Source organism: Coregonus lavaretus, assembly GCF_964263955.1.
Source record: "Coregonus lavaretus genome assembly, chromosome: 17".
Classification (NCBI taxonomy): domain Eukaryota; kingdom Metazoa; phylum Chordata; class Actinopteri; order Salmoniformes; family Salmonidae; genus Coregonus; species Coregonus lavaretus.
The window spans coordinates 455,138-483,075 of NC_140004.1; the positions used below are offsets into that span (position 1 = coordinate 455,138).

Below are 27,938 nucleotides of genomic sequence, written 5' to 3' on the forward strand. Positions count from 1 at the left end.
ACAACATTTCCCCATGTGAATAATAAAGTTATCTTATGTGTGATTGGAGCAGGAGCGCGATGGCTTTGGGGGCTCTGGAGGACCAAGAGGAAGGGGACGAGGCCGCGGGGACTGGGGCATGGGCTCACCAGGGGGACTGCAGGAGGTCACCTACACAATACCCGCTGACAAGTGTGGTCTGGTGATCGGCAAAGGTACTGCAACTCAGTCCCTCAGTGTTCAAAGCATACTAGGGCAGCGTAGAACCTCGGAGCTCCAAACACAAGTGGATGATGTGCGGAACACTGAGATGTCCGAAGTTCCCTTAACTATATGGAACTATTATAGAAAATATGGATTGTGTATTTACACAACTTTTCTCATATTTTAGCCAGATGCTGTAATTATTGGATGTGTTATTAGCACATGTAGGCCTAAGCAACATTTATGTTCATCTGAAGCCTACAAAAATGTGTTGGGTTTTTATTGCGGCCCAGTGCAGTCAAAAATGTGATTTTCCTGTGTTTTTATATATACTTCCACACTGAGGTTGGAATAATACTGTGGAAATTATAATAATGCACTTTTAGTGTAAGAGCTGTTTGAAAAGACCGCCTGAAATTTCTGCCTGTTTTGGTGGGATGAAGTTTTGGCCTGCCCAAAACTCTCTCCTGACAATTAGTTAATAGAGGAATAAGAAAGAGTTCCAAACCTCTCTGCCAATAACAGCTAGTTTTCAGTTTTCCCCGCTCCACTCAGACCAGTTCCAGACCACTTTCGCAACGTGCATCAATCCCATAGGAAGTCTATGCCAGAAGCAACTGGATGGCCACAGTGTCTCCCTCGCTCCCCATCTCCCCCTGCACTCATGTATATGGCTTTTAAAAGTGATATTCGGTGCCTAATGAGGGGGATAATGAGTGTAAAGTAATGTGACATGAATTGTTTGAGTCTCATAATAACAGCCCTCAATCATCTGGAAGATTGCCGTGGTCCTTCTAATCAGATCTGTTTGCCAGGCGATGGACTTGAATGAGGGAATGACTGTCAAATTTGCTATTCATGCTCACTCTATTGCCTGCTATTTAAAAGTCATTGACCATTTAGTGAGTGACGGGGGTATTTGTGTTGTGGGTGGTTTGATGGGAGACGCGTAGAGAACAGACTACTCATGCGAATGGTGCTCGTTTAATAAAGTTAGATCAAAGTTGTATCAATGTCTTCAAGATCTCATAATGATAGTATTCTACATGACAGAACCGAATATAATAGTATAATGTTACTGTAAGACAAAAACACCACCACATTTCTCTCTACCGCCCCTGTAGTCGTATAACTATTTTCCTCCCTTGAGCTGGATGGCAACTCTCCACAGTCCGTTGATACCAGTGTTGTGTGAGGAAAATTGAGAATGAACTGTTTGCCAAATACAATTTCCAAAATGTTATGTGTTAGTCAAGCACATAACCACTATTGTCACAGAGTTTCTAAACCCAGAGGCGCAAAATCGCAAACCTGCCGGGAACGCTTGTGATGTTCCAGTCCAAACTGGCACAACCTAGATTTGAGCCAATGCCTTAAGTAGTTTTAAGCATGTTGTTGCTTCAACCTTGTGAAAGTGACAAACTGACACTTTTTCATTTTAGTCAAAAACAACTTTATATCGATGGAATGCCCTTTGATTTGACGGCCTGCACACGCATAGTTCGGCAAGAGACGACCGTTAGACCCGACGACTTGTTTCTACGCATGAGCTTAGCTAGCCAACGTCGCCATGACATTGCCTACAAGTGTGATCGGGGATTTCTATTGGAGAAGCAGTTTTAGCCTATCTTAATACGGTACTGTCTTTGCTATTATTTTGTAGTTAGTGCCTTAGCTAGGGCGTCATTACGACAAAGGTAGTTAACTACAGCGTTTAGTCAACGAAGCGAGAACACTTTCTTGCCCGCACATGATTTGATCTCTGCAATGATAGTAGCATTGACGAGCAAGGAAACACATGCAGTGTTGTGGTAGTTCAGTGCGCGGATGGAAACAGACATGGCAGAGAGAGCTGTTCTGCTAATACTGTCCTTCACAGAAAGTTATATTAGACTGTTAAAGATTAGTAGGCCTATGTTAATTAATCAGCTCTTGATCTATCCTCTTGCTATAGCTGTATGTCAGCAGTAGGCTGTGATAAGTCAGTTCACCAATGACGAGGCATGTTGAATAAATGGTAGCCTAGTAGTCAGACTTAACTTGATGGATTAGGTCAGGGATGGAGATCTGAAACAAGTTCATATAGGCCTAGTTCATTTGTTTCATATTCCAAATAGCCTACTGCAGTGTTGTAGTCGACACTAAACTTGGAGGTCGAGTCCCAAGTCCCTTGTTCTCGAGTCTGAGTCGAGTCACGAGTCCCTATGGCTGAAGTCCGAGTCGATTCCGAGTCGCCAAAGGGAGAGTAACGAGTCAAGTCACGAGTCCATCAATTGAAATAGGTGTTATTATGTTTCTAGTCGCCACCAGATGGCAGTAATTTACTAAATGTTACTGAAAGTTATACTCAACAACTGTGTTTCACTACTTATTTGCTACATAAATGAATGGGAAGTCAGGCTCTCGGCTACTTTTTTGTTATCGACCACTGATATGTGTAGGTTTTTTATCGCAGAGTGAAAACTAAATGTAGACTTGTCAGAACCTGGCTATGGGAGGGGGGGAGGGTCGAGCGAGATGACAAATTCATCCACTTACTGTTCTATACATTTTTGCATTTACATTTTAGTCATTTAGCAGACGCTCTTATCCAGAGCGACTTCCAGTTAGTGAGTGCATACATTTTTCATACTGGCCCCCCGTGGGAAACGAACCCACAACCCTGGCGTTGCAAGCGCCATGCTCTACCAACTGAGCTACAGGGGACCTCTCGAGGGGAGAGCGAGAAACACAGCTAGACTGTTGTTTTACTACACTGAACAAAAATATAAACACACTATGTGGAATGTTGGTCCCATTTTTCATGAGCTGAAATAAAAAAATTATTTCTCTCAAATTTGTTTACTTCCCTGTCAGTGAGCATGTCTCCTTTGCCAAGATAATCCATCCACCTGATAGGTGTGGCATATTGTCGTGGAAATTCTACACAGGGACACTCAAAGTCAATCTTAAATGAATCATTGTTTATTAACAGTTAACCCCTTTACCAAGCACAGGCAGGATCTAAGGATTATTTATGACACTAAAACAAGATTAACATTTTCAAGGCTGTCTTCACATGATAAAATGTTCTATCACATTATCAAGAAGCTGATTTAAACAGCATGATCATTACACAGGTGCACCTTTTGCTGGGGACAATGAAATAGTCACTCTAAAATGTGCAGTTATGTCACACAGCACAATGCCACACATGCCTCAAGTTTTGAGGGAGTGTGCAATTGGCATGCTGACTGCAGGAATGTCCACCAGAGCTGTTGCCAGAAAATGTTATGTTCATTTCTCTACCATGAGCCGCCTCCGTCGTTTTAGAGAATTTGGCTGTAAGTCCAACTGGCCTCACAACCACAGACCACGTGTATGGCATTGTGTGGGTGAGCGGTTTGCTAATGTCATCGTTGTGAACAGAGTGCACCATTGCGGCGGTGGGGTTATGGTATGGGAAGGAATAAGCTACGGACAACAAACACAATTGCATTTTATTGATGGCAATTTGATTCGTGTCGAGGCACAGATCTGGGGAAGGGTACCAAATCATTTCTGCAGCATTGAAGGTCCCCAAGAACACAGTGGCCTGCATCATTCTTAAATGAATGTTTAGAACCACCAAGACTCTTCCTAGAGCTGGCTGCCGGGCCAAACTGAGCAATCGTGGGAGCTGGGCATTGGGGGAGCTGGGCCTTGGTCAGGGAGGTGACCAAGAACCCGATGGTCACTCTGAGGAGATGGGAGAACCTTCCAGAAGGACAACGATCTCTGCAGCACTCCACCAAGCAGGCCTTTTTGGTAGAGTGGCCAGATGGAAGCCACTCCTCAGTAAAAGGCACATGACAGCCGCTTGGAGTTTCCCAAAGGGCACCTAAAGGACTCTGACCATGAGAAACAAGATTCTCTGGTCTGATAAAACCAAGATTGAACTCTTTGGCCTGAATGCCAAGCATCACGTCTGGATCAAACCTGGCACAATCCCTACAGGGAAGTGTGGTGGCAGCATCATGCTGTGGGGATGTTTTTCAGCGGCAGGGACTGGGAGACTAGTCAGGAGCAAAGTACAGAGAGATCCTTGATGAAAACCTGCTCCAGAGCGCTCAGGACCTCGGACTGGGGCGAAGGTACGCCTTCCATCAGGACAAAGACCCTAAGCACACAGCGAAGACAACGCAGGAGTGGCTTCGGGATAAGTCTATGAATGTCCATGAATGGCCCAGCCAGAGCCCGGACTTGAACCCCATCGAACATCTCTGGAGAGACCTGAAAATAGCTGTGCAGCAATGCTCCCCATCCAAACTGACAGAGCTTGAGAGGACCTGCAGAGAAGAATGGGAGAAACTCACCATAAAAACGCATAAAAATACATCAAAAGGAAGTTGGTTTTGAAGTGTCTGTGCTATATCTGAGATATAAGTAGATCAGGATTGTTTTTGATTTTTTTACCAATATTTAACCCCCTTTTTTGTTGTCACTAAACCATACATACTTTAAAACTGGTACCGGGCTACCTTCAGATTAGGCTTGTGGGCAGCCTAGAGCAAAACAACCGATATGTACAGTTGGAAGTCGGAAGTTTACATACACCTTTGCCAAATACATTTAAACTCAGTTTTTCACAATTCCTGACATTTCATCCTAGTAAAAATGCCATGTCTTAGGTCAGGATCACCACTTTATTTTAAGAATGTGAAATGTCAGAATAATAGTGGATAGAATGATTGATTTATTTCAGCTTTTATTTCTTTCATCACATTCCCAGTGGGTCAGAAGTTTACATACACTCAATTAGTATTTGGTAACATTGCCTTTAAATTGTTTAACTTGGGTCAAACGTTTCGGGTAGCCTTCCACAAGCTTCCCACAATAAGTTGGGTGAATTTTGGCCCATTCCTCCTGACAGAGCTGGTGTAACTGAGTCAGGGTTGTAGGCCTCCTTGCTCGCACACGCTTTTTCAGTTCTGCCCACACATTTTCTATAGGATTGAGGTCAGGGCTTTGTGATGGCCACTCCAATACCTTGACTTAGTTGTCCTTAAGCCATTTTGCCACAACTTTGGAAGTAAGCTTGGGGTCATTGTCCATTTGGAAGACCCATTTGCGACCAAGCTTTAACTTCCTGACTGATGTCTTGAGATGTTGCTTCAATATATCCACATCATTTTCCTTCCTCATGATGCCATCTATTTTGTGAAGTGCACCAGTCCCTCCTGCAGCAAAGCACCCCCACAGCATGATGCTGCCACCCCCGTTCTTCACAGTTAGGATGGTGTTCTTCGGCTTGCAAGCATCCACCTTTTTCCTCCAAACATAACGATGGTCATTATGGCCAAACTATTTTTGTTTCATCAGACCAGAGGACATTTCTCCAAAAAGTACCATCTTTGCCCCCATGTGCAGTTGCAAACCGTAGTCTGGCTTTTGTATGGCGGTTTTGGAGCAGTGGCTTCTTCCTTGCTGGGCGTCCTTTCAGGTTAGGTGGATATAGGACTCGTTTCCACATAAAGACACCTATTAATTAAAGCTGCAAGCAGCGTTGCCAGGGTTCAGGTGTGTGCCCAATGTGCCACCATCAGGAAAAATGTGGCACATTGCCCTATGATGAATTACTTCTGTACTATTTACCACACTTGCCAAATATCTCAACTCAAAATCAAACTGATCATGCAATATGATATGCTTTTGGTGTATTTTGGACCATTTTCAATGATGTTTACTACTTTACACGTTTTCTCCAGAACCGATTGGCACTAAATTTGGTATATAGCATCTTTGAATGCACATCTTCAAACACACTATTTTCCAAGACTCTAGCTGAAACAATATGGCTGCTATGAGCCAATGAGATTGCATGAATGTTTTTTCCTGTCCAACAGCGCCACAATGTGGCCAAACTAAACCATACTTTTACAGGTTAGCTAGACTCACCTCCCTGAGCGTGTATGCCGAATTCCATCATTCGAACAGATCAAGAGATATAAAAATGTGCCCGTTATAGTGCCACCGTGTGGTCGATCGGAATGTGCTTGCATATGTTGAGTCTTGACAGTGTTTGGAACATGTGCACCAAGTTTTATTACAATGCGAATATCTGTGTCTGATTTATGTGCCAAACCAAGTGAATGTTTATTGGTCCTTAGCTGCCATATTTGACATACTAGCCTAGAAAAAGAAGTTTTGGAAAGATTCAAAAAGGGTTATATGCTTGCTTCACCAATGGCACCCCTTAAGGATCTTTATATAGAACTGAAATTGATTCCATATCGAACCCTATATGGAACCCAAGGGTCCTAAATGGAACCTATTTTGGGTGAGTGAAGAAGAACCCCTGGGGTTCTGATCAAAGAACCCTACAAAAGGGTTCTAAACTCAACAAAAATAAAAACGCAACAATTTCCACCCACTTGGGAGCCAGGCCAAGCCAATCAGAATTAGTTTTTCCACCAAAAGGGATTTATTACAGACAGAAATACTCCTATGCTTTTTGTGCGTACGGTACATTTCGGGGATCTTAAATTTCAGCTTATGAAACATGGGACCAACACTTTACATTTTGCGTTTATATTTTTGTTCAGTGTATATATAGAACCTTTAGGGGTGCCATATATGAAGGAAGCAATAGAACCCTTTTTGGTTCTACCGAGATACATATATATATTTTTTTTAGAGTGTTTGTGGTCTAAACTACAGTTGTTGCATGTGAAAACGGAAGCAAGTGCGATGTGAAGTTATTGAGTGAACGGAGAAAGCTTGGTCTATCCAATCAGAGGGGTACAGCCTGCCCTTCTTTTTACATACAGGCAAATTTGCCAGTTGAGTTATTTAGAGCACGGAGCATGATCCTGAGATGGACGAAGCTAGTGAGCATTAGAAATCTCTGTGTCATTCCAGGTCGTCCAGACTGGGGAAGCATTCGAAATCTTAGTGCTAGCTGCTCGGTCTGAAACAGATCTTGGGAATTTTTCGAGCTATGAAGACGTTGTCTCCCTCAGTCAAGTGCTTTTGGTCAGTAGTTGTGTGGTTATGGTCAGTAGTTGTGTGCAGTAGCTGTGGTCAGTAGTTGTGGTCAAAAGTCGTGTTCAGTGGTTATGGTCAGTAGTTGAGTGGTCAATAGTTGAGTGATTGTGGTCAGTAACTGTGGTCACTAGTTTTGGTCCGTTGTGTGGGTGTGGTCTGTAGTTGTGTGGTTCAGTAGTTGTGTGGTAAATATTTATGGATCTGGTCAGTGGTTGTGCTCAGTAGTTTTGTGCTCAGTAGATGTGGTCAGTAGATATGTTCAGCAGGTGTGTGGTTGTGGGCAGTATTAGTGCGGTTGTGGTTACTAGATGTGATCAGCAGGTGTGTGGCTGTGGTAAGACATTGTGTAGTTGTGGTCAGTAGTTGAGCGGTCAGTAGTTGTTAGATTAATTTGTATTTTAAGAATAATGACTAAAGGATTTCACCCCAAATACAGTATAAAAAAGTGTTAGAATTATAATGTATTGTCAACCTACTAACAGAGGGGGGCGGGACTAAACATTCCAGGGTGAAGGGTACTGAGGAAACTGGTTACAGGGGGCCTCCTAGAGGTGGGCGGAGCAAAAGTGCCTTTGTGTGGAAGGAGTATAAAACAGTATGTGTTTTGGGCGCGAGAGCTCTCCATGAATAAAGATACAGATAATCCTTGTGGGTTGTGGACCTTGAATCATTGATGATTAAAACCAGAGCCTTACAACCTCTGGTAATGATTCAAGCTTAGGTTGAATTAGAGAGAGAAATTCTCGTAACAGTAGTTTTGTAGTTGTGGTCAGTAGTTGTGTGGCTGTGGTCACTAGATATGGACAGCAGGTGTGTTGTGGTAAAGAGTTGTGTGGTTGTGGTCAGTAGTTGTGCGGTTGTGGTCACTAGATGTGGTCAGCTGTTTTGTGGTTGTGGTCAGAAGTTGTGTTATGGTCACTAGATATGGTCAGAAGTTGTGTGGTCGTGGTCACCAAATGTGGTCAGCAGTTGTGTGGTTGTGGTCAGTAGTTGTGTGGTTGTGGTCAGTAGTTGTGTGGTTATGGTCAGTAGTTGTGTTGCAGTCAGCACGCCCTCCTCTTTAGAGACAGGCAAACTAGCCAGTTGAGTTATTTAGAGCACGGAGTATGATCCTTAGAAGGAGGACGAAGCTAGTGAGCATTAGAAATATTCTCTTTTTCATTCTAGGTCGCCCAGACCGGGAAAGCATTCTAAATCTTAGTGCTAGCTGTTCGGTCTGAAACACATTGACAAATCATGGGAATTTGAAGAGCTATGAAGACGTTCTCTCCTGCCTTGGCAACACTGCTCCCTTATGGCTAAAGCAAGTGTGAGAATCATGCTAACATACAGTACGTTTGTGCATTAATATTAACTAAATACTGCACTCTGACCCACAAAACTTATTTTCTAGATTCATGACAGTGTTAGACATAGCAAGGAAAGTGAACTTGAAAATGTGATGTAGTTACATTGGAATTTGCAGCTGTTGTTGGTAAATAATTAATCTGCCAGCTTCTGACATGACTTAATGCTGCTAGAAAGAGAGCAGTTGATGGGTTACTAAAACCGCTCTATCTACTGGTTGGTAGACGCTATTCCTAATCCGTTTTCGTATTTGAGTAGCAGAAAATTAGGGGAAGATTTCATACCCTCTGTTTTAGTCTGTGTAGTGGTCAAAACGGCAGTTGTTTGGAAAAAGTTAGAAAATGTGGTAACGCAGTTTCTAAAACAGCTGTATTAGATCCGTAGCGGATATTTTGGATCCGTAAACAGATTTGAATAGCAGAGAAGTAGAGCGAGATTTCATGCTTTAAAAAACAACGTTTTGTCTAACTTGTTGGTTGAGTGGTCAAAACCGCAGTTGTTTGAAAAACAAGTTATAGAAAATGTTGTTGATTCAGTTACTAAAACAGCTGTAAATGTTTATCAGAATATATATTTGTTTAGTTCAAACAGCAGATTTGTGTAGGTGTAAAGCTGTCTAAGTTGTTGCAAAGTGGTCAAAGTGGATTGAGGACAAAAACGAGGACACATTTTTTTAATACTTTAAGTATAAAAGATATAAAAAGTTGTATACAAGCACACTATTCCACACCGATCAAATCAAATTGTATTTGTCACATGCACCGAATACAACAGGTGTAGACCTTACAGTGAAATGCTTACTTACAAGCCCTTAACCAAAAATTCAGTTTTAAGAAAGAATAAAAAATTAATATAAAAAAAATTATACGAAATAAAAGTAACAAATAATTGAAGAGCAGCAGTAAAAATAACAATAGCGAGGCTATATACAGGGGGTACCGAGTCAATGTGTGGGGGCACCGGTTAGTCAAGGTAATTGGTGTAATATGTACATGTAGGTAGAGTTATTAAAGTGACTGCATAGATAATAAACAGAGTAGCAGCAGCTTAAAAGAGGGGTGGGGGGGCAATGCAAATAGTCTGGGTAGCCATTTGATTAGATGTTCAGTAGTCTTATGGCTTGGGGGTAGAAGCTGTTTAGAAGCCTCTTGGACCTAGACTTGGCGCTCCGGTACCGCTTGCCGTGCGGTAGCAGAGAGAACAGTCTATGACTAGGGTGGCTGGAGTCTTTGACAATTTTTCCAGCGTGCGCATATTGGCGTGCATGCGTCTACTCCCTTGTTCCTCTCGCTACTTCCAATACCTCAGTGGCTACTGTGCACGTGTAAGTTACGGGGTTGTGTTTCAGAAGCACACTAGCCTGTCCACAACATGTCCACTGTAAACACTGAGCTGCTAGCTAGCTGTCGATCGATCGATAAATCTTCCAAGCTAACTAATTATTTTTTCTTTCAAACTACTATGCTACCAACGTGTGAATACGAGGAGGCAATGTTCAAATTTGCAGACATGCCGTATTTATTTTAACCGGAATACACAGACGAGGAGCTTCAACAGATGGAGGATTACAGAGAAATGAGAGCGAGAAACGGAGCAGCTGACACCTGACTCGGGACACCTGGGAATTGGTGGTGTACCTGTGGGCAATGCCAAGTGATGCCCACTGAAGACGAGTGTCTTTGCTGCACAGAGTGGGACCTGCTTATGCCAGCTGTGAAAAATCTAGAATTGTCTGGTGACGAGACAACGTTGACCCGCGAGCCCCCACCCTACTCTGTGTAACCAGTGACAATGATTTTCCAGCCTTCATAAACCCAGCAGTTATATAAACTTTTTTCCATGTGCCAAAAATAAACTGGAAGAAGAGACCTCGGCCAGAGGGACCTAATGGCCTGCAGTCAATAAAGTAAGTACCGATAGTTAATTTTATTTTATAAATGGACTTCACAGCATTACGGTATTCATAGTCTGTGTCAAATATGTCATTAGTCACCCATATGTTCATTAATAGGCCTACCTAGTATTATTCTGCTTTCGCACAGTGTGCTGACTTGTTTTTTTTTTCTCATTTATTTTCTCGGCAATATAGACTTGAGGCTTACAGAGTGGTCTTGGAATGGGGATTGAAAGGCGAACAAGTGTTACCCAGTTACGTCATCAGCACCATCCGCAACAACTACCCCTCACCCGCCGATGTCTACGCTGGATTCAAGAAGGCAGATGACGTCTTCAGAATCCTTTGAACAACCTTCCACCGATGGCTCATCACCTTTCCCTTCCCCTAGTTTCTATATCTCCTTTTCTCATTCGTATTTTTTTTGGTTTGTATACTGCAATTCTACTTTTAGCTGCCAATGTGTAGAAGATCAAATAGTCCTTACTATACATGCAACACATAGCCTTGAAAAATCCCCATTGACACCTGTGCTAACAAGACCAAAAGCAGTATAATCCCTTCAAATAATACATTGTAGACTTTAACATTTCCAATTGAGGAATATGTATGACTTTTATTTCACAGATGAAATACGTAATAATATATTGACAGTATCTGTAGAAAATTCCCTCTGGACCATCTTGCTGACCCTGGGAGTTAGGGAGACATTTGTGATTATCAGGCTGCATCAAGTAGTTTACCATCTTCCAACCAGAGCCTGAGTTTTGTCTTGCAGTAGATTGCAATTCACACCTCTGTTGTTAGGGAGGTTACTAGGGAGCCTTCTAGGAGAGTTCCAGAGATGGTCACAAACTCTCCCTTACTCCCAGGGTCAAAGAGAGGGTTCAGAGGGGATTCTCTACAGTATCAGTGTAATACAGTAGCATGGGCTAGCTAGATGGTGGTTTGTAGGACAGTGACTGGATTTGAACAGTAAAATATATAATAATATCGCTTATAGTAGGTCAGGTGGGTACATTGCAGTTTAGTCAAATAAGAGGTAGTTGTTGTTGCATAGGTAGTGGTGCAGTAGCCACAGTTGTGTGTGTGTGTGTGATGTATGGAAAAAGCAGCTTCAATCTTGACAAAAGGCATTATTTTATTACCAAGTCTCGTGTGAACAACATGCTTACGCACACTGTCCCTCCAACACACACACTCACTTCATTTACTCACACACACACACATATATATAACCATCATATATGCTGCTGCTACTCTATCATATGTCCTGATGCCTAGTCACAGTACACCTGTGAAGCTCTGGTGAACTCCATGCCCAAGAGGGTAAAGGCAGTGCTGGAAAATGATGGTGGCCACACAAAATATTGACTCTTTGGGCCCAATTTGGACATTTTCACTTAGAGGTGTACTCACTTTTGTTGCCAGCGGTTTAGACATTAATGGCTGTGTGTTGTGTTATTTTGAGTGGACAGCAAATTTACACTGTTATACAAGCTGTAAACTCACTACTTTACATTGTAGCAAAGTGTCATTTCTTCAGTGAAAAGATATACTCAAATATTTACAAAAATGTGAGGGGTGTACTCACTTTTGTGAGATACTGTACATATGAGATGAGTAGTGCAAGATATGTAAACATTATTAAAGTGACTAGTGTTCCATTTCTTAAAGTGGCAAACTACTGATATTGATTACTGCATTGTTGGGATAAAAGCTTGTAAGAAAGGCATTTCACTGTACTTGTGCATGTCACATAAAAAATATGGAAACTTGATGTGTGCCACATTGACTTGAGTAGTTTGCGACTATTCTGTAAATAAATAAAAAATACAACCAAGTTGGCCTAACCCGGTTTTGATTAGCATTTGTGTGGTGGCTGTGATTATTATTATTATTATTATTTTCTCCTTTTCGTGCTACAGTGGTAAGGGGCAGGAATTGGGATCGGTTTGCAGCTACAGTCAAGGCCTTGTATGGCTATGTTTTTGGGTGGTCGTCTTGGAAGTTGTACATGGGAGAGCGGGTCCTTGTACACCACTGTCTTGTCCTCCCGTCTTTTCAGCACACACTCTACCAAATCGACCTGGAAGGTCTGTTTTGTTGGCTCGTACATTTTCTTAGCAACCCAGGCTTTGGTTTGTTTTAGGAAAACCATACTGTACCTGGGTGTGCCTGAGGAGAAATTAAACGGCAATTAACAATTTTCTCACTTCCGCATAAGATTTACACACTAAGTCTTCCTGGTGTCTACCTTTACTGAAAATACGATTACAAAGTATGCACAGTGACAAGATTTACTCCGAAAATAGTGAAATTGTGTAACTTTCACCAAGCCTACAAAGATTTAGCTTCTCCCAAACTCCCAAAGAATCCAAGACTGTCCATTGCGAAACATCACATTTTACCTGCAGCAGTGGTTGCCTGTCAGGCTTTTTTTGTCCGGGTCTACAACAAAAATATGTGATGTTGGGGTACTCAAGAGCCAGAGGTGTGTAACACTGATCTAAGGTGTAAGATATAAGGTCTACAAATTCTAACGCGTTGAAATCCGAAAAGCTTGTGAGAGTAAAATGTAACCCCTCACTTGTGGTGCAACTTTATGGGTTGGTTCTGGCTGACTTGGAGCAGTGGTCAATTCGCTTGAGGTTTCCTGTGACATAAACCAGGGTTGTTGAAATCGGGGAAAGCCGAAACCTGGAAAAACTAAGAAAACTGAATTTAGGGGTAAAAAATACAGAAGTAGGCAAAAAATATTAACAGATTTTAAAAGGTCATATCTGGGTGGTCACAGGTATCAAACCCAATATTCTGGCGTTGCAATGCTTTACCAAGATGCATGACTGGGTTATAACTGCTTTGTGAATCCTCAATTTAATATGATTTATAAGGCCTTTATTAAGAGGTGCTTATGCCACCCTTTATAAAGCACAGGTTTGTCATATTTGACAGTGGGTTATGTCACATTTGACGTTGGTGTAATGTCAGTTATCACATTCTTGAACCCTTTATAATGCATGATATTTGGTTATAGATGATTTCTAACACTTATGTAGTGTTTATGAAGCCTTTATAAGCTGCACGTCATTTAACGCGGGACCGAATAGGTCTGCTAATTAAATTGTCTACTTTGCCTAAAGTTATTGTTTTAGTAGCTTTATTTGTTGTCTAATTCAGGCTTTCTTTCATAGACCATACGCAGGCCGTAAACTTTAGGCTTACAGTTTAAACCAGTAGAAACTTAGTTTAAACCAGCAGCAGGTAGAAGTTTGAGTAGGCCTATACTAAATAAATGTAGGATTTTTGCAGCCTATATTTGATTCTGGGAGTTTTTAAAAAGTTATCTAAACAATATTGAATGTAAATATCTTGGTTTTTTTATGTCAGCTATAGGCTTTCGGTAATTGGAAGACTCTTTCAAAGCGATTTTGAGTCAATGTGCCTCGTTGCATTGTGAAAATAAAAAGATATCGTTCTTAATTCATTGGAATAACCGCCTACTGTCTGTATTCATAAAAACAGTTATCCTTATTTTGTCAATATAATCATTTATTCAGAAGGTTAAACCCATAGGTTTTAAGGCCACAGTAAATTAAATTAGATTACCAGGTACATTATTCCTCAGATTTTACTGCCTACAGCAGGGTTCTTCAATTCCGGTCCTGGAGGGCCGAAACACTTCTGTTTTTTATTTCTACCTGGTAGTTGATTGCACTCACCTGGTGTCCCAGGTCTGAATTAGCCCCTGATTAGAAGGAGAGGATGAAAAACAGAGGTGTTTCGGCCCTCCAGGACCGGAATTGAAGAACCCTGGCCTACAGTATGTACCATAGCAACACCCACCCGTAGTATGCGCTCCAGCAGGTATATCTCACTGGTCATCCCCAAAGCCAACACCTCCTTTGGCCGCCATTCCTTCCAGTTCTCTGCTGCCAATGACTGGAACGAATTGCAAAAATCTCTGAAGCTGGAGACTCTTATCTCCCTCACTAACTTTAAGCATCAGTTGTCAGAGCACCTTACCGATCACTGCACCTGTACACAGCCCATCTGAAATTAGCCCACCCAACTACCTCATCCCCATATTGTTATTTATTTTGCTCATTTGCACCCCAGTATCTCTATTTGCACATCATCTCTTGCACATCTATCATTCCAGTGTTAATACTAATTGTAATTATTTTGCACTATAGCCTATTTATTGCCTTACCTCCATAACTTGCTACATTTGCACACACTGTAGATATATTTTCTGTTGTATTTTTGACTTTATGTTTTGTTTTACCCCATATGTAACTCTGTTGTTTTTATCGCACTGCTTTGCTTTATCTTGGCCAGGTCGCAGTTGTAAATGAAAACTTGTTCTCAACTGGCTTACCTGGTTAAATAAAGGTGAAATATAAAAAATGTAGGCCTACAGTTCAGGGGGTATCTTTTTATAGCCTTAATATGCTTGTACTCGACATTGTTGATGAAAAATTAACGCTGTAGGCTAATAGGTGTGTTGGAAAAATGACAAGCTCGCAACACGCATTTGGATTATTCATTAGGAATTATTTGATTTCATTCTGGTAACCTTTTACCCCTCCGTATCCACAATGTTGCTTGTCGGTTTTTCCTCGCTCTACTCTTTTATTGTTTCTTCTTCACATCAGCAAAGAATGACTCCTCATCGTCTGCTTCATATGAGGCTTTCGCTTATGAAGGGCAAAAAAAACATGAATAAGACAATGTATTTCAAAAGAACAGAATAACATGTTTTGAGTTTTATTTGTCTTTGCTTAGTAGCAGAGGCTAAATGGCTGTGCCATCAACTTGTTCATTTAGCAGGCATCACTACCGTATATTCAGTCAAAACGCATACTGTGGCCACTTTATTTATACACCCTGTTCAGACAGTGAGCCATGTGGCCGTAGCTTGCTATATAAAGCAGGCAGACAGACATCGAGACATTCTGTTACTGTTCGATTGAACGTTTGAATGGGCAAAAGAGTGACTTAAGCGACTTTGAGCGTGGTATGATCGTCGGTGCCAGGCACGCCGGATGCAATATCTCAGAAACCACCGCCCTCCTGGACTACATTGTCGCACAAACCTTAAACATCCAGTCAGCGGCAGTCCTGTGGGCGAAAACAGCTCGTTGATGAGAGAGCTCAAAGGAGAATGGCTTTAATCGTGCAAGCTAACAGGCGGGCCACAAACAGACAAATAACGGCGCAGAATGGCATCTCGTTACGCACAACTTGTCGATCCTTGTCACGGATGGACTGTTGCAGCAGACGACCACACCGGGTTCCACTCCTATCAACTAAAAACAAGATGTGTCTCCAGTGGGCACGCGGTCACCAACATTGGACAATTGAGAAGTGGAAAAACATGGCCTGGTCCGACGAATCCCAGTTCCTATTGCGTCATGCTGATGGCAGAGTCAGGATTTGGCGTAAGCAGCATGTGTCCATGGAACCATCCTGCCTGGTGTCAACGGTACAGGCTGGTGGTGTACTGGTGTGGAGAATGTTTTCCTGGCACATGTTAGGTCCCTTGATACCAATTGAGCAACGATTGAACACCACAGCATATCTGAACATTGTTGCTGACCAAACCCAATAGAGCGTCTTTGGGATGAGATGGAACGGGTTGTTTGCCACCCAATCTGAAGCAACTGCGTGATGCCATCGTGTCAGCATGGATCAACACCCCTGTGGAACGTTTCCGACACCTTGTAGAATCCATGCCCCAAAGACTTCAGGCTGTTCTGGAGGCAAAGTGTGGTCTGACCCGGTACTAGATTGGTGTACCTAATAAACTGGCCACCGAGTGTATATTTTACAGTAAGAATATAATGGAATAAAACAGAACATTTCCATTTCTCTTACAATAAAAATGGTTTAGCAGTTATTGTAAGTAATAGGCTACAGTCCAGTTACAGCTTCTTCTGACAAAGTAAAAATAAAAAGAGCTGTCTTTTCCCGGTTGTGAGCTGTTGTGCGCGTGGGACAGAGGAAGAGCAATTCTTACACTATTGTTCTAAATTCAATCACCCTCTTCTTCATTGTCATCATTCAGTTCATGCAAATTAAATTGTGAAGTCAGGTACATCAGTTTCTATCGGCCATTCATTGACGTCATTCATTCAGCGAGGAAAAGACAAGGAGCAACTTGGAGATGCAAGAAAGAGTAATGAACAGCTAAATGATATCCAGGAAAACATAGCTAAAATACTCACCAAAATAAACAAACTGCTCTACAATCTGTTAAAGTAGATTAGCTCAAAGTTTAGTATTATGTCAGACATGCACATAGACATGCGCATGAACGAACAAGACAACAAAATTGTCCTTCTGGAAACAAAGTTGCAAACTTGATGAATTGGACCAGCAAGAAAACAGAATGAGACTAAACAACATGAAAATATTGTCCTTACCGGATGACGTGGAAAGAGGAGACCTTTCCAGCTACGTGGTCAAGCTGATATCAGAGGAACTTGGGAGGTAGGGACAAGCTTAGCTTGAGTATTTGTATTTATTAGGGATCCCCGTTAGCTGCTGCTACTCTTCCTGGGGTCCAAACAGATTAAGGCACTGATATCACACAAAACAAAAGATAAAACAGTACATCATATAACATTATTACACCACTGCATATCTACAATACAAAATGTATAATACCACCATACAACAATATTACAATGTACGTGTGTGTAGTGTGCGTGTGCTAGCGTTTGTGTGTGTGTGTCTCCACAGTACCTGCTGTTCCATAAGGTGTTTTTTAAATCTGATTCTACTGCTTGCATCAGTTACCTGATGTGGAATAGAGTTCCATGTAGTCATGGCTCTATGTAGTACTGTGCGCCTCTCATGGTCTGTTCTGGACTTGTGGATTGTGAAGAGACCTCTGGTGGCATGTTTTGTGGGGTATGCATGGGTGACTGAGCTGTGTGCTAGTGGTTTAAAGAGACAGCTCGGTGCATTCAGCTTGTCAACGCGAGGGCCTAATTTATTTATTTCAATTGACTGATTTCCTTAGATTAACTGTAACTCAGTAAGATCTTTGAAATTGTTGCATGTTGCGTTTTATATTTTTGTTGAGTATACAATGACATAATCCACAGACTTTTGGTACATTAGGAGAGAAGTTGGAGCTTAAAAGGCACAAATAATTACTTTCTTTGTTTTTTGTGTGTTTTCTGTTAAATGTCAGCCCACATGATCACATGCTCGATATATCTAATGTATACAATAACTATGTATTCATACTATGACTCTACCAATTCATGGAATGCCCAATGCCCTCATAAATGCTAAAATGTTTTATCAGGTTCTTCAATGATAGACGGAACAGACAAGATTAACTTTGATTTATACAAGTAAATACCAACAAAATCCAACTTATTACGTGGAATGTGCACGGGCTCCATGATGGGGGGAAAAAAAGCATGATTCTTGAACACATAAAGATATTGTCAGCAGATGTAGTTTTCCTGCAAGAGTTACATTTCAAAAAAGAAGAAATTGAATATTTAAAGAGGAGTTGGATTGGGGAGGCCTATGCTGCCACCTACTGTAGTAACAGCAGAGGTGTAGTCATCCTGATAAATAAGAATACACCCTTTCCCCTTACATCTCAACACACGGCCGAAGGAGGCTGTTTACTAATATTGAACGTGCTCTGAATCATTTACTGGGTTAGAAAATCCATGACATAGTGATGTCGGATCATTCTCCGGGATCATTCTCCGGAATCATTCTCCGGAATCATGCTTAATTACACCCAACAGAAAATACATTTGCGACAGAATATGGAGATTGAACAGAGCGCATCTTCAAGACCCTAAATTGATTAAATGCGTAATTGAAAGACATCCCCACAGCATGATGCTGCCACCACCATGCTTCACTGTAGGGATGGTGCCAGGTTTCCTCCAGACGTGACGCTTGGCATTCAAGCCAAAGAGTTCAATCTTGGTTTCATCAGACCAGATAATCTTGTTTCTCATGGTCTGTCCTATAGGTGCCTTTTGGCAAACTCCAAGCAGGCTGTCATGTGCCTACATTAAGGCCTGATTGGTGGAGTGCTGCAGAGATGGTTGTCCTTCTGGAAGGTTCTCCCATCTCCACAGAGGAACTCTGGAGCTCTGTCAGTGACCATCGGTTTCTTGGTCACCTCCCTGACCAAGGCCCTTCTGCCCCGATTTCTCAGTTTGGCCAGGCGGCCAGCTCTAGGAAGAGTCTTGGTGATTTCAAACTTCTTCCATTTCAGAGTGATGGAGGCAACTGTGTTCTTGGGGACCCAGTGCTGCAGACCTTTTGTGATACCCTGCCCCAGATCTGTCCCTCGACACAATCCTGTCTCGGAGCTCTACGAACATTTCTTTCGACCTTATGGCTTGGTTTTTGCGCTGACATGCACTGTCAACTATGGGACATTTATAGAGACAGTTGTGTGCCATTACAAATCATGTCCAATCAATTGAATTTACCACAGGTGGACTCCAATCAAGGTGTAGGAACATTTCAAGGATGATCAATGGAAATAGGATGCACCTGAGCTCAATTTCGATTCTCATAGCAAAGGGTCTGAATACTTAATAAACAGAAATACCTTCTTTACATATTTTTTATACATTTGATACAATTTCTAAAAACCTGTTTCTGCTTTGTCATTATTGGTTATTGTGTGTAGATTGAGGATTTTTTATTTATTTAATCCAGTTTAGAATGGGGCTGTAACGTAACAAAATGGGGGGAAAAGTCAAGAGGTCTGAATACTTTCCGAATGCACTGTACAAACGACAACATACGGACGTACGCAAACATCCACAACATCACCCCTGCCCAGACCCACCTGCTCACACCCTCATCTCCAGCGCCAGTATCACTCTCCGCCACATGGCCTCAAACTGCACCATTTTGTTTCTCTCCGTCGCACATGCACTTTCAACATTTAGATAATAAAGCTTTTGACCTTTCCGTTGTGTTAACGATGGAAGATTGGGTGATTTCCAGTTTTTAAGTAAATGTTTTTTCAAGATAATTGATGAGAAACTATCATCCAACCCATTGGGTATCTCAATGCACCCTCATATGCCATGTCTTGAAATATGCAGACAGACGGATTAAAAGTACATTTACATTGTAATACTTCTGACAGCCAGTCTTTAGGTGCCTTTTGGCAAACTCCAAGCGGGCATTCATATGCCTTTTCCTGAGGAGAGGCTTCCGTCTGGACACTACCATATCTTCACTAACCAATATAATATAGTTATATTAATATATAATATAGATAGTCAGTGTCTTTTATTTCTCTCTCCTTCTGACAGGAATAATAATATAATGTTTCAATAATGCAGATGTTTACATTTGGTTGACAATGTGTTAATGGCCCCGGGGTCTATTAACACTGGGGAAGAGGCAGCGGGAGGAGGAGACACTTTCTGCAGCCTTTTCAGCTCAGGGTCAACTGGGGTCGACGGCGTATCACCCAAAAGTGAACAAACATGTAATTGATGTTCGGACATCAGCGGTCCATACTCGAGCAGGGTTTTTTCTGGATCACAAGGGGCTTAGGTGGTGGGCGTGGCAGGAGGCGTGGCAGGGAGCAAGGTCAGCATGTCGGCGTGGCTGAATTTTAGAGAACATTTTAAAGGCCCCCATCTTGGCGGTGTAGAAGTTTTGGGGGGCCTTTTTAAAGCCAATTTCCTGCAATTCTACACATTTTGCCATGCATCTGATAGAACATTTTGCATTTCTGAAGCTAATTTCCTGTAATTCTATGCATTTTGCCATGGCTAATGCTGTGTTCTTTTACTAAAACGTAACAAAATCTACATTGTTACATTCATTGTTTTTGGAATTTGTCCTAGCTTTTATTTTGGTGATTGTTAGTTCATAAAGATTGTTCTTTTAAAGAATATATACACTACCAGTCAAAAGTTGACACACCTACTCATTCAAGGGTTTTTCTTTATTTTTACTATTTTATACATTGTAGATTAATAGTGAAGACATCAAAACTATGAAATAACACATGGAATCATGTAGTAACCAAAAAAGTGTTAAACAAATCAAAATATATTTTACATTTGAGATTCTTCAAATAGCCACCCTTTGCCTTGATGACAGCTTTGCACACTCTTGGCATTCTCTCAACCAGCTTCACCTGGAATGATTTTCCAACAGTCTTGAAGGAGTTCCCACATATGCTGAGCACTTGTTGGCTGCCTTTCCTTCACTCTGCAGTACGACTCATTCCAAACCATCTCAATTGGGTTGAGGTCGGGGGATTGTGGAGGCCAGGTCATCTGATGCAGCACTCATCACTCTTCTTCTTGTTAAAATAGCCCTTACACAGCCTGGAGGTGTGTTGGGTCATTGTCCTGTTGAAAAACAAATGATAGTCCAACTAAGCCCAAACCAGATGGGATAGCATATAGCTGCAGATTGCTGTGGTAGCCATGCTGGTTAAGTGTGCCTTGAATTCTAAATAAATCACAGACCGTGTCACCAGCAAAGCACCCCCACACCATAACACCACCACCTCCATGCTTTACGGTGGGAACTACAAATGCGGAGATCATCCGTTCACCCACTCTGCGTCTCACAAAGACGTGGCGGTTGGAACCAAAAATCTCAAATTTGGACTCCAGACCAAGGGACAAATTTCCATCAGTCTAATGTCCATTGCTTGTGTTTCTTGGCCCAAGCAGGTCTCCTCTTATTATTGGTGTCCTTTAGTAGTGCTTTCTTTGCAGCAATGGCCTGATTCTCACAGTCCCCTCTGAACAGTTGATGTTGAGATGTGTCTGTGATTTGAACTCTGTGAAGCGTTTATTTGGGCTGCAATAACTGTAATGAACTTATCCTCTGCAGCAGAGGTAACTCTGGGTCTTCCTTTCCTGTGGCGGTCTTCATGATTGCCAGTTTCAGTATAGCGCTTGATGGTTTTTGCGACTGCACTTGAAGAAATGTTCCGTGTTGACTGACCTTCATGTCTTAAAGTAATGATGGACTGTCGTTTCTCTTTGCTTATTTGAGCTGTTCTTGCCATAATATTGACTTGGTCTTTTACCAAATAGGGCTATCTTCTGTATACCACCCCTACCTTGTCACAACACAGCTGATTGGCTCAAACACATTAAGAAGGAAAGAAATTCCACAAATTAACTTTTAAGAAGACACACCTGTTAATTGAAATGCATTCCAGGTGACTACCTCATGAAGCTGGTTGAGAGAATGCCAAGAGTGTGGAAAGCTGTCATCAAGGCAAAGGGTGGCTACTTTGAAGAATCTCAAATATAAAATATATTTTGATTTGTTTAACACTTTTTTGGTTACTACATGATTCCATACATGTTATTTCATAGTTTTGATGCCTTTGCTATTATTCTGCAATGTAGAAAATAGTAAAAATAAAGAAAAACCCTTGAATGAGTAGGTGTGTCCAAACTTTTGACTGGTACTGTAGGTCCATTACCTTTTCTAAATACTTTTTAGCTGGTTTTAGTCGTTTAAAATTTTACACTGAAAGCATTTTTCCATTATGAAAATGAATTACCCCCCCCCCCCCCCCCCCCCCTCCAAAAAAAGTGGAGGTGGAGGGAAACGGTTGGCCCTCTGGGGTCTTTGGTAGGACTTGGCACTAGGGTGAACTGATTTGTGAATGCCTGCCCGCCTCAGAGCCACAGACTGCGAAACCCCCCAAAAAAGGGATACAGATTAATTAATTTTTTGGTTCTGTTTGGCCTGACATGTAATTGCTCCCCACACACAGAGGTCGAGCTGCAGACACCACATAGACTGGTGGCACTCAACAGACAACCTTTATGTCGGCCTGGCGGGAAGTGCCTTTCATTTTTGTCGCTAATTTTCACGGTTGTAAAGGGAAAATTGAGACGTGGAGAGGTGTGGACTTTTTGTTTTGCTTTCTGTTTTAGTTTATAAGCGTGCAACATTCCCTTACACCTCAGTACATCTTGTTACAAACTCCAGACATCTCGGCCATTGTTTCATAATATTAGAAATGCACCTTTTTTGTGTAGTGTTTATGAATGCATGTGAAGGACTAGTTGATCATATTAGCCTCAGAGTGGAATATTTATTTTATTACATCAAATTCATCATCTCCAGCACCACTGCAATGTCAACATACAGTATGTGAAAATGTCAGGTTTCTATGTTTTGTAGTTAAAATGATAGAAGATGTGTTTCCGATGACATGATCCAGAGACTAATGTTATCATCTGGTGTGCATCATATGATTTTAACCAACTAGGCAAAGGTTTCTTACTATATTTTAGGATTTTCGTTAGAAATGTTATTGGTTGCTTTTTTGGTCGGTTCATACTCTATTAGATAATATATTTGCCTGCAAATATTTTACCACATCCAAAAAGAAGCTGCACCTTCCTCAATGTTTGGACAATGTTCATATAAAGCCGGGTGTACATTACATGATTTTGGCTCCGATTTATCTGTCCTACACCGGAAGATCGGAGACAAAATACCCATGCCTACTTGGGGCGCGCGGCCGTCACCAACGCTTGTTTAATGTGAGCGGCCCAGAGACTCGATCTGAGGGATACCTATTCCGTCTTTGAGCCATCCCAGACGTCCCGATATTTTTTGAGAACGGTGATCAGCAACATACAATGAGAGCTCGCCAGAGAAGAAGCCAGTGAGATGTCGTTGTATTGCATTAACCAGAATGTGTAGGCTCTCGAGCAGAGCGAGTGTCAGATCGTTACAGCTCTGAAGTTCACAAGCAATGTTATTCAATTCAAAATGTATTGGCCAGATATTTCAACTCTGTATGGCAAGTGTTAATGTCTGACTGAAAACGTTTGAGGCTACTTTGAGCCACAGCTCGTGTGAGCTACATTAAACATCTAATCACATAATCATATTGTTTTTGCGAGTCAGCGTGGTATCGAGATTCCTCACGACCAAGTGAAGAATCTTGTAGTGTGTGTGTGTGTGTGTGTGTGTGTGTGTGTGTGTGTCCGTCTGTGCCACATTGCGTACCACTACATTGGCAAGACAAACTACAGGAAAGACGATCGTTTAATGTGAGAGGCTCAGCGTTCTTAGGATTTTGGAAGTTGTGTATTGTACGGCCGGCATTAAAGGAGATCTCTTTGATATTCAAGTAACCTACTTTTTATGTTCTGACATAGCATTATAATTTAGCAGTTTTCTTTCGTTTAAATGTTCATTCTCAGCTAGCTTCGGTTAGAGAAGCAGGCCAGCAACCATTCCAAAGTTTAGGTTTTTGTGTCTTTTACCTTCGGTTTTGTACACCAGCTTCAAACTGCTGAAAATACAGTATTTTTGGTTATGGAAAATTTAAACTTAGCAAAAAAAGAATCGTCCCCTTTTCAGGATCCTGTCTTTCAAAGATAATTAGTAAAAATCCAAAATACTTCACAGATCTTCATTGTAAAGGGTTCAAACAATGTTTCCCATGCTTGTTCAATGAACCATAAACAATTAATGAACCTGTGGAACGGTCGTTAAGACACTAACAGCTTACAGACGGTAGGCAATTAAGGTCACAGTTATGAAAACTTAGGACACTAAAGAGGCCTTTCTACTGACTCTGAAAAACACCAAAAGAAAGATGCCCAAGTTCCCTGCTCATCTGCGTGAACGTGCCTTAGGCGTGCTGCAAGGAGGCATGAGGACTGCAGATGTGGCCAGGGCAATGAATTGCAATGTCTGTACTGTGAGACACCTAAGACAGTGCTACAGGGAGACAGGACGGACAGCTGATCGTCCTCGCAGTGGCAGACCACGTGTAACAACACCTGCACAGGATCAGTACATCTGAACATCACACCTGCGAGACAGGTACAGGATGGCAAAAACAACTGCCCGAGTTACACCAGGAACGCGCAATCCCTCCATCAGTGCTCAGACTGTCCGCAATAGGCTGAGAGAGGCTGGACTGAGGGCTTGTAGGCCTGTTGTAAGGCAGGTCCTCACTAGACATCACCGGCATCAACGTCGCCTATGGGCACGAACCCACCATCGCTGGACCTGACAGGACTGGCAAAAAGTCCTGTCAGGACTTGTGGGTGATGGTCGGATTCGCATTTATCGTCAAAGGAATGAGCGGGATCGAGGTGGAGGGTCCGTCATGGTCTGGGGCGGTGTGTCACAGCATCATCGGACTGAGCTTGTTGTCATTGCAGGCAATCTCAACGCTGTGCGTTACAGGGAAGACATCCTCCTCCCTCATGTGGTACCCTTTCTGCAGGCTCATCCTGACATGATCCTCTAGCATGACAATGCCACCAGCCATACTGCTTGTTCTGTGCGTGATTTCCTGCAAGACAGGAATGTCAGTGTTCTGCCATGGCCAGCGAAGAGCCCGGATCTCAATCCCATTGAGCACGTCTGGGACCTGTTGGATCGGAGGGTGAGGGCAAGGGCCATTCCTCCCAGAAATGTCCGGGAACTTGCAGGTGCCTTGGTGGAAGAGTGGGGGAACATCTCACAGCAATAACTGTTAAATCTGGTGCAGTCCATGAGTAGGAGATGCACTGCAGTACTTAATGCAGCTGGTGGCCACACCAGATACTGACTTAATTTTGATTTTGACATTTACGTCATTTAGCAGATGCTCTTATCCAGAGCGTCTTACAGTTAGTGAGTGCATACATTTTCATACTGTCCCCCCGTGGGAAACGAACCCACAACCCTGGCGTTGCAAGCGCCATGCTCTACCAACTGAGCTACAGGGGACTGACCCCTCCCCCTTAGTTCAGGGACACATTATTCAATTTATGTTAGTCACGTCTGTGGAACTTGTTCAGTTTATGTCTCAGTTGTTGAATCTTGTTATGTTCATACAAATATTTACACTTTAAGTTTGCTGAAAATAAACGCAGTTGACAGTGAGAGGAATCTTTTTTTTGCTGCACGTAGAGCACGGCGCTTGTAACGCCAAGGTAGTGGGTTCGATCCCCGGGACCACCCAAACACAAAAATGTATGCACGCATGACTGTAAGTCGCTTTGGATAAAAGCGTCTACTAAATGGCATATTAAATAGACAAACATTAGAATTTTTGCAACCAGGAAATGGAGTGATTTCTGCGTAGTGCACCTTTTTAAAGGAAAATTCCACTAAAAAACTATACTGAACAAAAATATAAACGTAACATATAACAATTTCAAAGATTTTACTGAGTTACAGTTCATATAAGGAAACCAGTCAATTGAAATAAATTCATTAGGCCCTAATCTATGGATTTCACATGACTGGGCAGGGGTGCAGACATGGGTGGGCCTTGGAGGGCATAGTCCCACCCACTTGGCAGCCAGGCCCAGCCAATCAGAATATATTTTTCCCCCACAAAGGGCTTTATTACAGACAGAAATACACCTCAGCAACCCCCCTCAGACGATCCCGCAGGTGAAGAAGCCAGATGTGGAGGTCCTGGGCTGGCTTGGTTCCATGTTGTCTGCGGTTGTGAGGCCAGTTGGGCGTACTGCCAAATTCTCTAAAATGACGTTGGAGGCAGTTTATGGTAGAAAAATTAACATTAAATTATTTGGCAACAGCTCTGGTGGACATTCCTCCAGTTAGCATGCCAATTGCATGCTCCCTCAAAACTTGAGACAGCTGTGGCATTGTGTTGTGTGACAAAACTGCACATTTTAGTGGCCTTTTATTGTCCCCAGCACAAGGTGCACCTGTAATGATAATGCTGTTTAATCAGCTTCTTGATATGCCACGCCTGTCAGGTGGCTGGATTATCTTGGCGAAGGAGAAATGCTCACTAACAGTGAGGTAAACAAATTTGTACAAATCATTTGAGAGAAATACGCTTTTTGTGTTTATGGAACATTTCTGGGATTTTGTATTTCAGCTCATGAAACATGGGACCAACACTTTACATGTTGCGTTTGTTTTTGTTCAATGTATATTTTGGTATTTGTTTCATTAGTCCACTGTTGATACAGTCCCAAAATGTTTTGCATGTCAGCAATCAAGTTTGCAAAACGCATCATACTGTTGAATTTTCTATATTTTGAAAGTTTTATATCTTGAAAACTTGATTGATGATATGCAAAATATGTTGGGACTGTATCAACAGTGGACTAATGAAACAAATACCAAAATATATAGTTTTTGAGTGGTATTTTCCTTTAATGACTAAATAATACTACTCTGTGCTATTTTTGTGCTTATTTATGATATTATGGTTGCTTTTCATTTAAAATACTCTCAAAGCAATAAAATAAGAACTAGTTAATTCATTTAGACTTAATTTTTTACATATTGATACAGCCCAGCTGATAAAACTAGAGAATCGTCTTGCACATTACGATATCTCAACTATATAACGTCAAGGTCAAATTTTGACGATACTCAATATTATCGTATATCGGCCCAACCCTATTGCACACAAAACAGCAAGGGCGATGACAAAGGATGTGTTATTCCCAGCCGTCAGTGGTCACATGTGGTGTGATGTTTTGTGGTGTCTGTCCAGGTGGAGATACCATCAAAAGCATCAACCAGCAGTCTGGAGCCCACGTGGAGCTGCAGAGGAACCCTCCTCACAACACCGACCCCAATGTCCGCATCTTCTCCATCAGAGGCACCCCGCAACAGATGGAACTAGCACGCCAGCTCATCGACGACAAGATCGGAGTAAGTAGTTGTTTGAAAAAGTTCCCCCAAGTCAAGTGCCTTTAACACTAGAACTGCCGTAGGCCAATGGCCACTGACGTTTGATTCTGTACCCCAAAAAAAGTGTCAAAAATGCTACGTCCTGCTCCTTCCCTGACTTTTCCTAAATGTTTGTATTTTACATTGCTCAGTTGTCAGAATTCTTTAATCACAAACAGAAAAGTAAGACCTTAACGGGCCAAGACAAATGCGCTGTAGGACGTTGGTACTTAGCCAGGCGCTAACGTCTTTCTCTCCTCACTGAATGCATGGACGATAGAAACTGATAATTGTGCACATTACTTCACAGTTGAATTTAAATTGGGCTATAATGAAAGATAAAGAGGGTGAAGAGGTGACTTCATATAGAACAATAGTGGGATGATGAAGAATTGTGTCCATTGTGACTGTGAAATCGAGAGCATAGAGGAGATGAGATTGATTCATGCGTTACGGCACAGGTACAGGGTCCGATACAATCAATAAATTACTTGTTTTCATATCTTGTCATGAAAATATATTTTCACGACTATTTCTTTATGCTATTGATTCTTTACATTTGTGTTATGCCTATTTATCAGCGTTGGCGCTCATGTTTATAGCAAGTAATTTGACTGCGCGCCTTGCTGGTTGATATCATTCTCTTAAGTTTTTCTTTGTATAAAGATGTTGTTACTGGACTGTATTATTTACTATAACTCTATTACTAATCAAATATGTTGTACGGGAAACATGCTACATGTTGCAGTAGGCCTTTAGAATAATGCAAAACATATCCTTGACTCTATCCGAGTTGATGAGCGAACGATGCCAGACATCCTGCGCAGCT

At 41.9% G+C, this 27,938-nt stretch overlaps 1 protein-coding gene across 3 annotated transcripts in view; it reads left to right on the top strand.

The window, feature by feature from the left end:
• Positions 1-27,938, top strand: part of LOC311144275 (far upstream element-binding protein 3-like) — a 78,363-nt gene that overhangs the window by 36,736 nt on the left and 13,689 nt on the right. For all 3 annotated transcript variants that reach the window (XR_014614495.1, XM_084180288.1, XM_084180289.1), the window contains exons 12-13: positions 53-194; positions 26,931-27,091. Coding sequence is in view for 2 of the 3 variants with exons in the window: in XM_084180288.1 (XP_084036414.1) it covers positions 53-194; positions 26,931-27,091 (303 nt within the window). In the remaining variant the exon portion in view is untranslated. The remainder of the gene's footprint in view (positions 1-52; positions 195-26,930; positions 27,092-27,938) is intronic.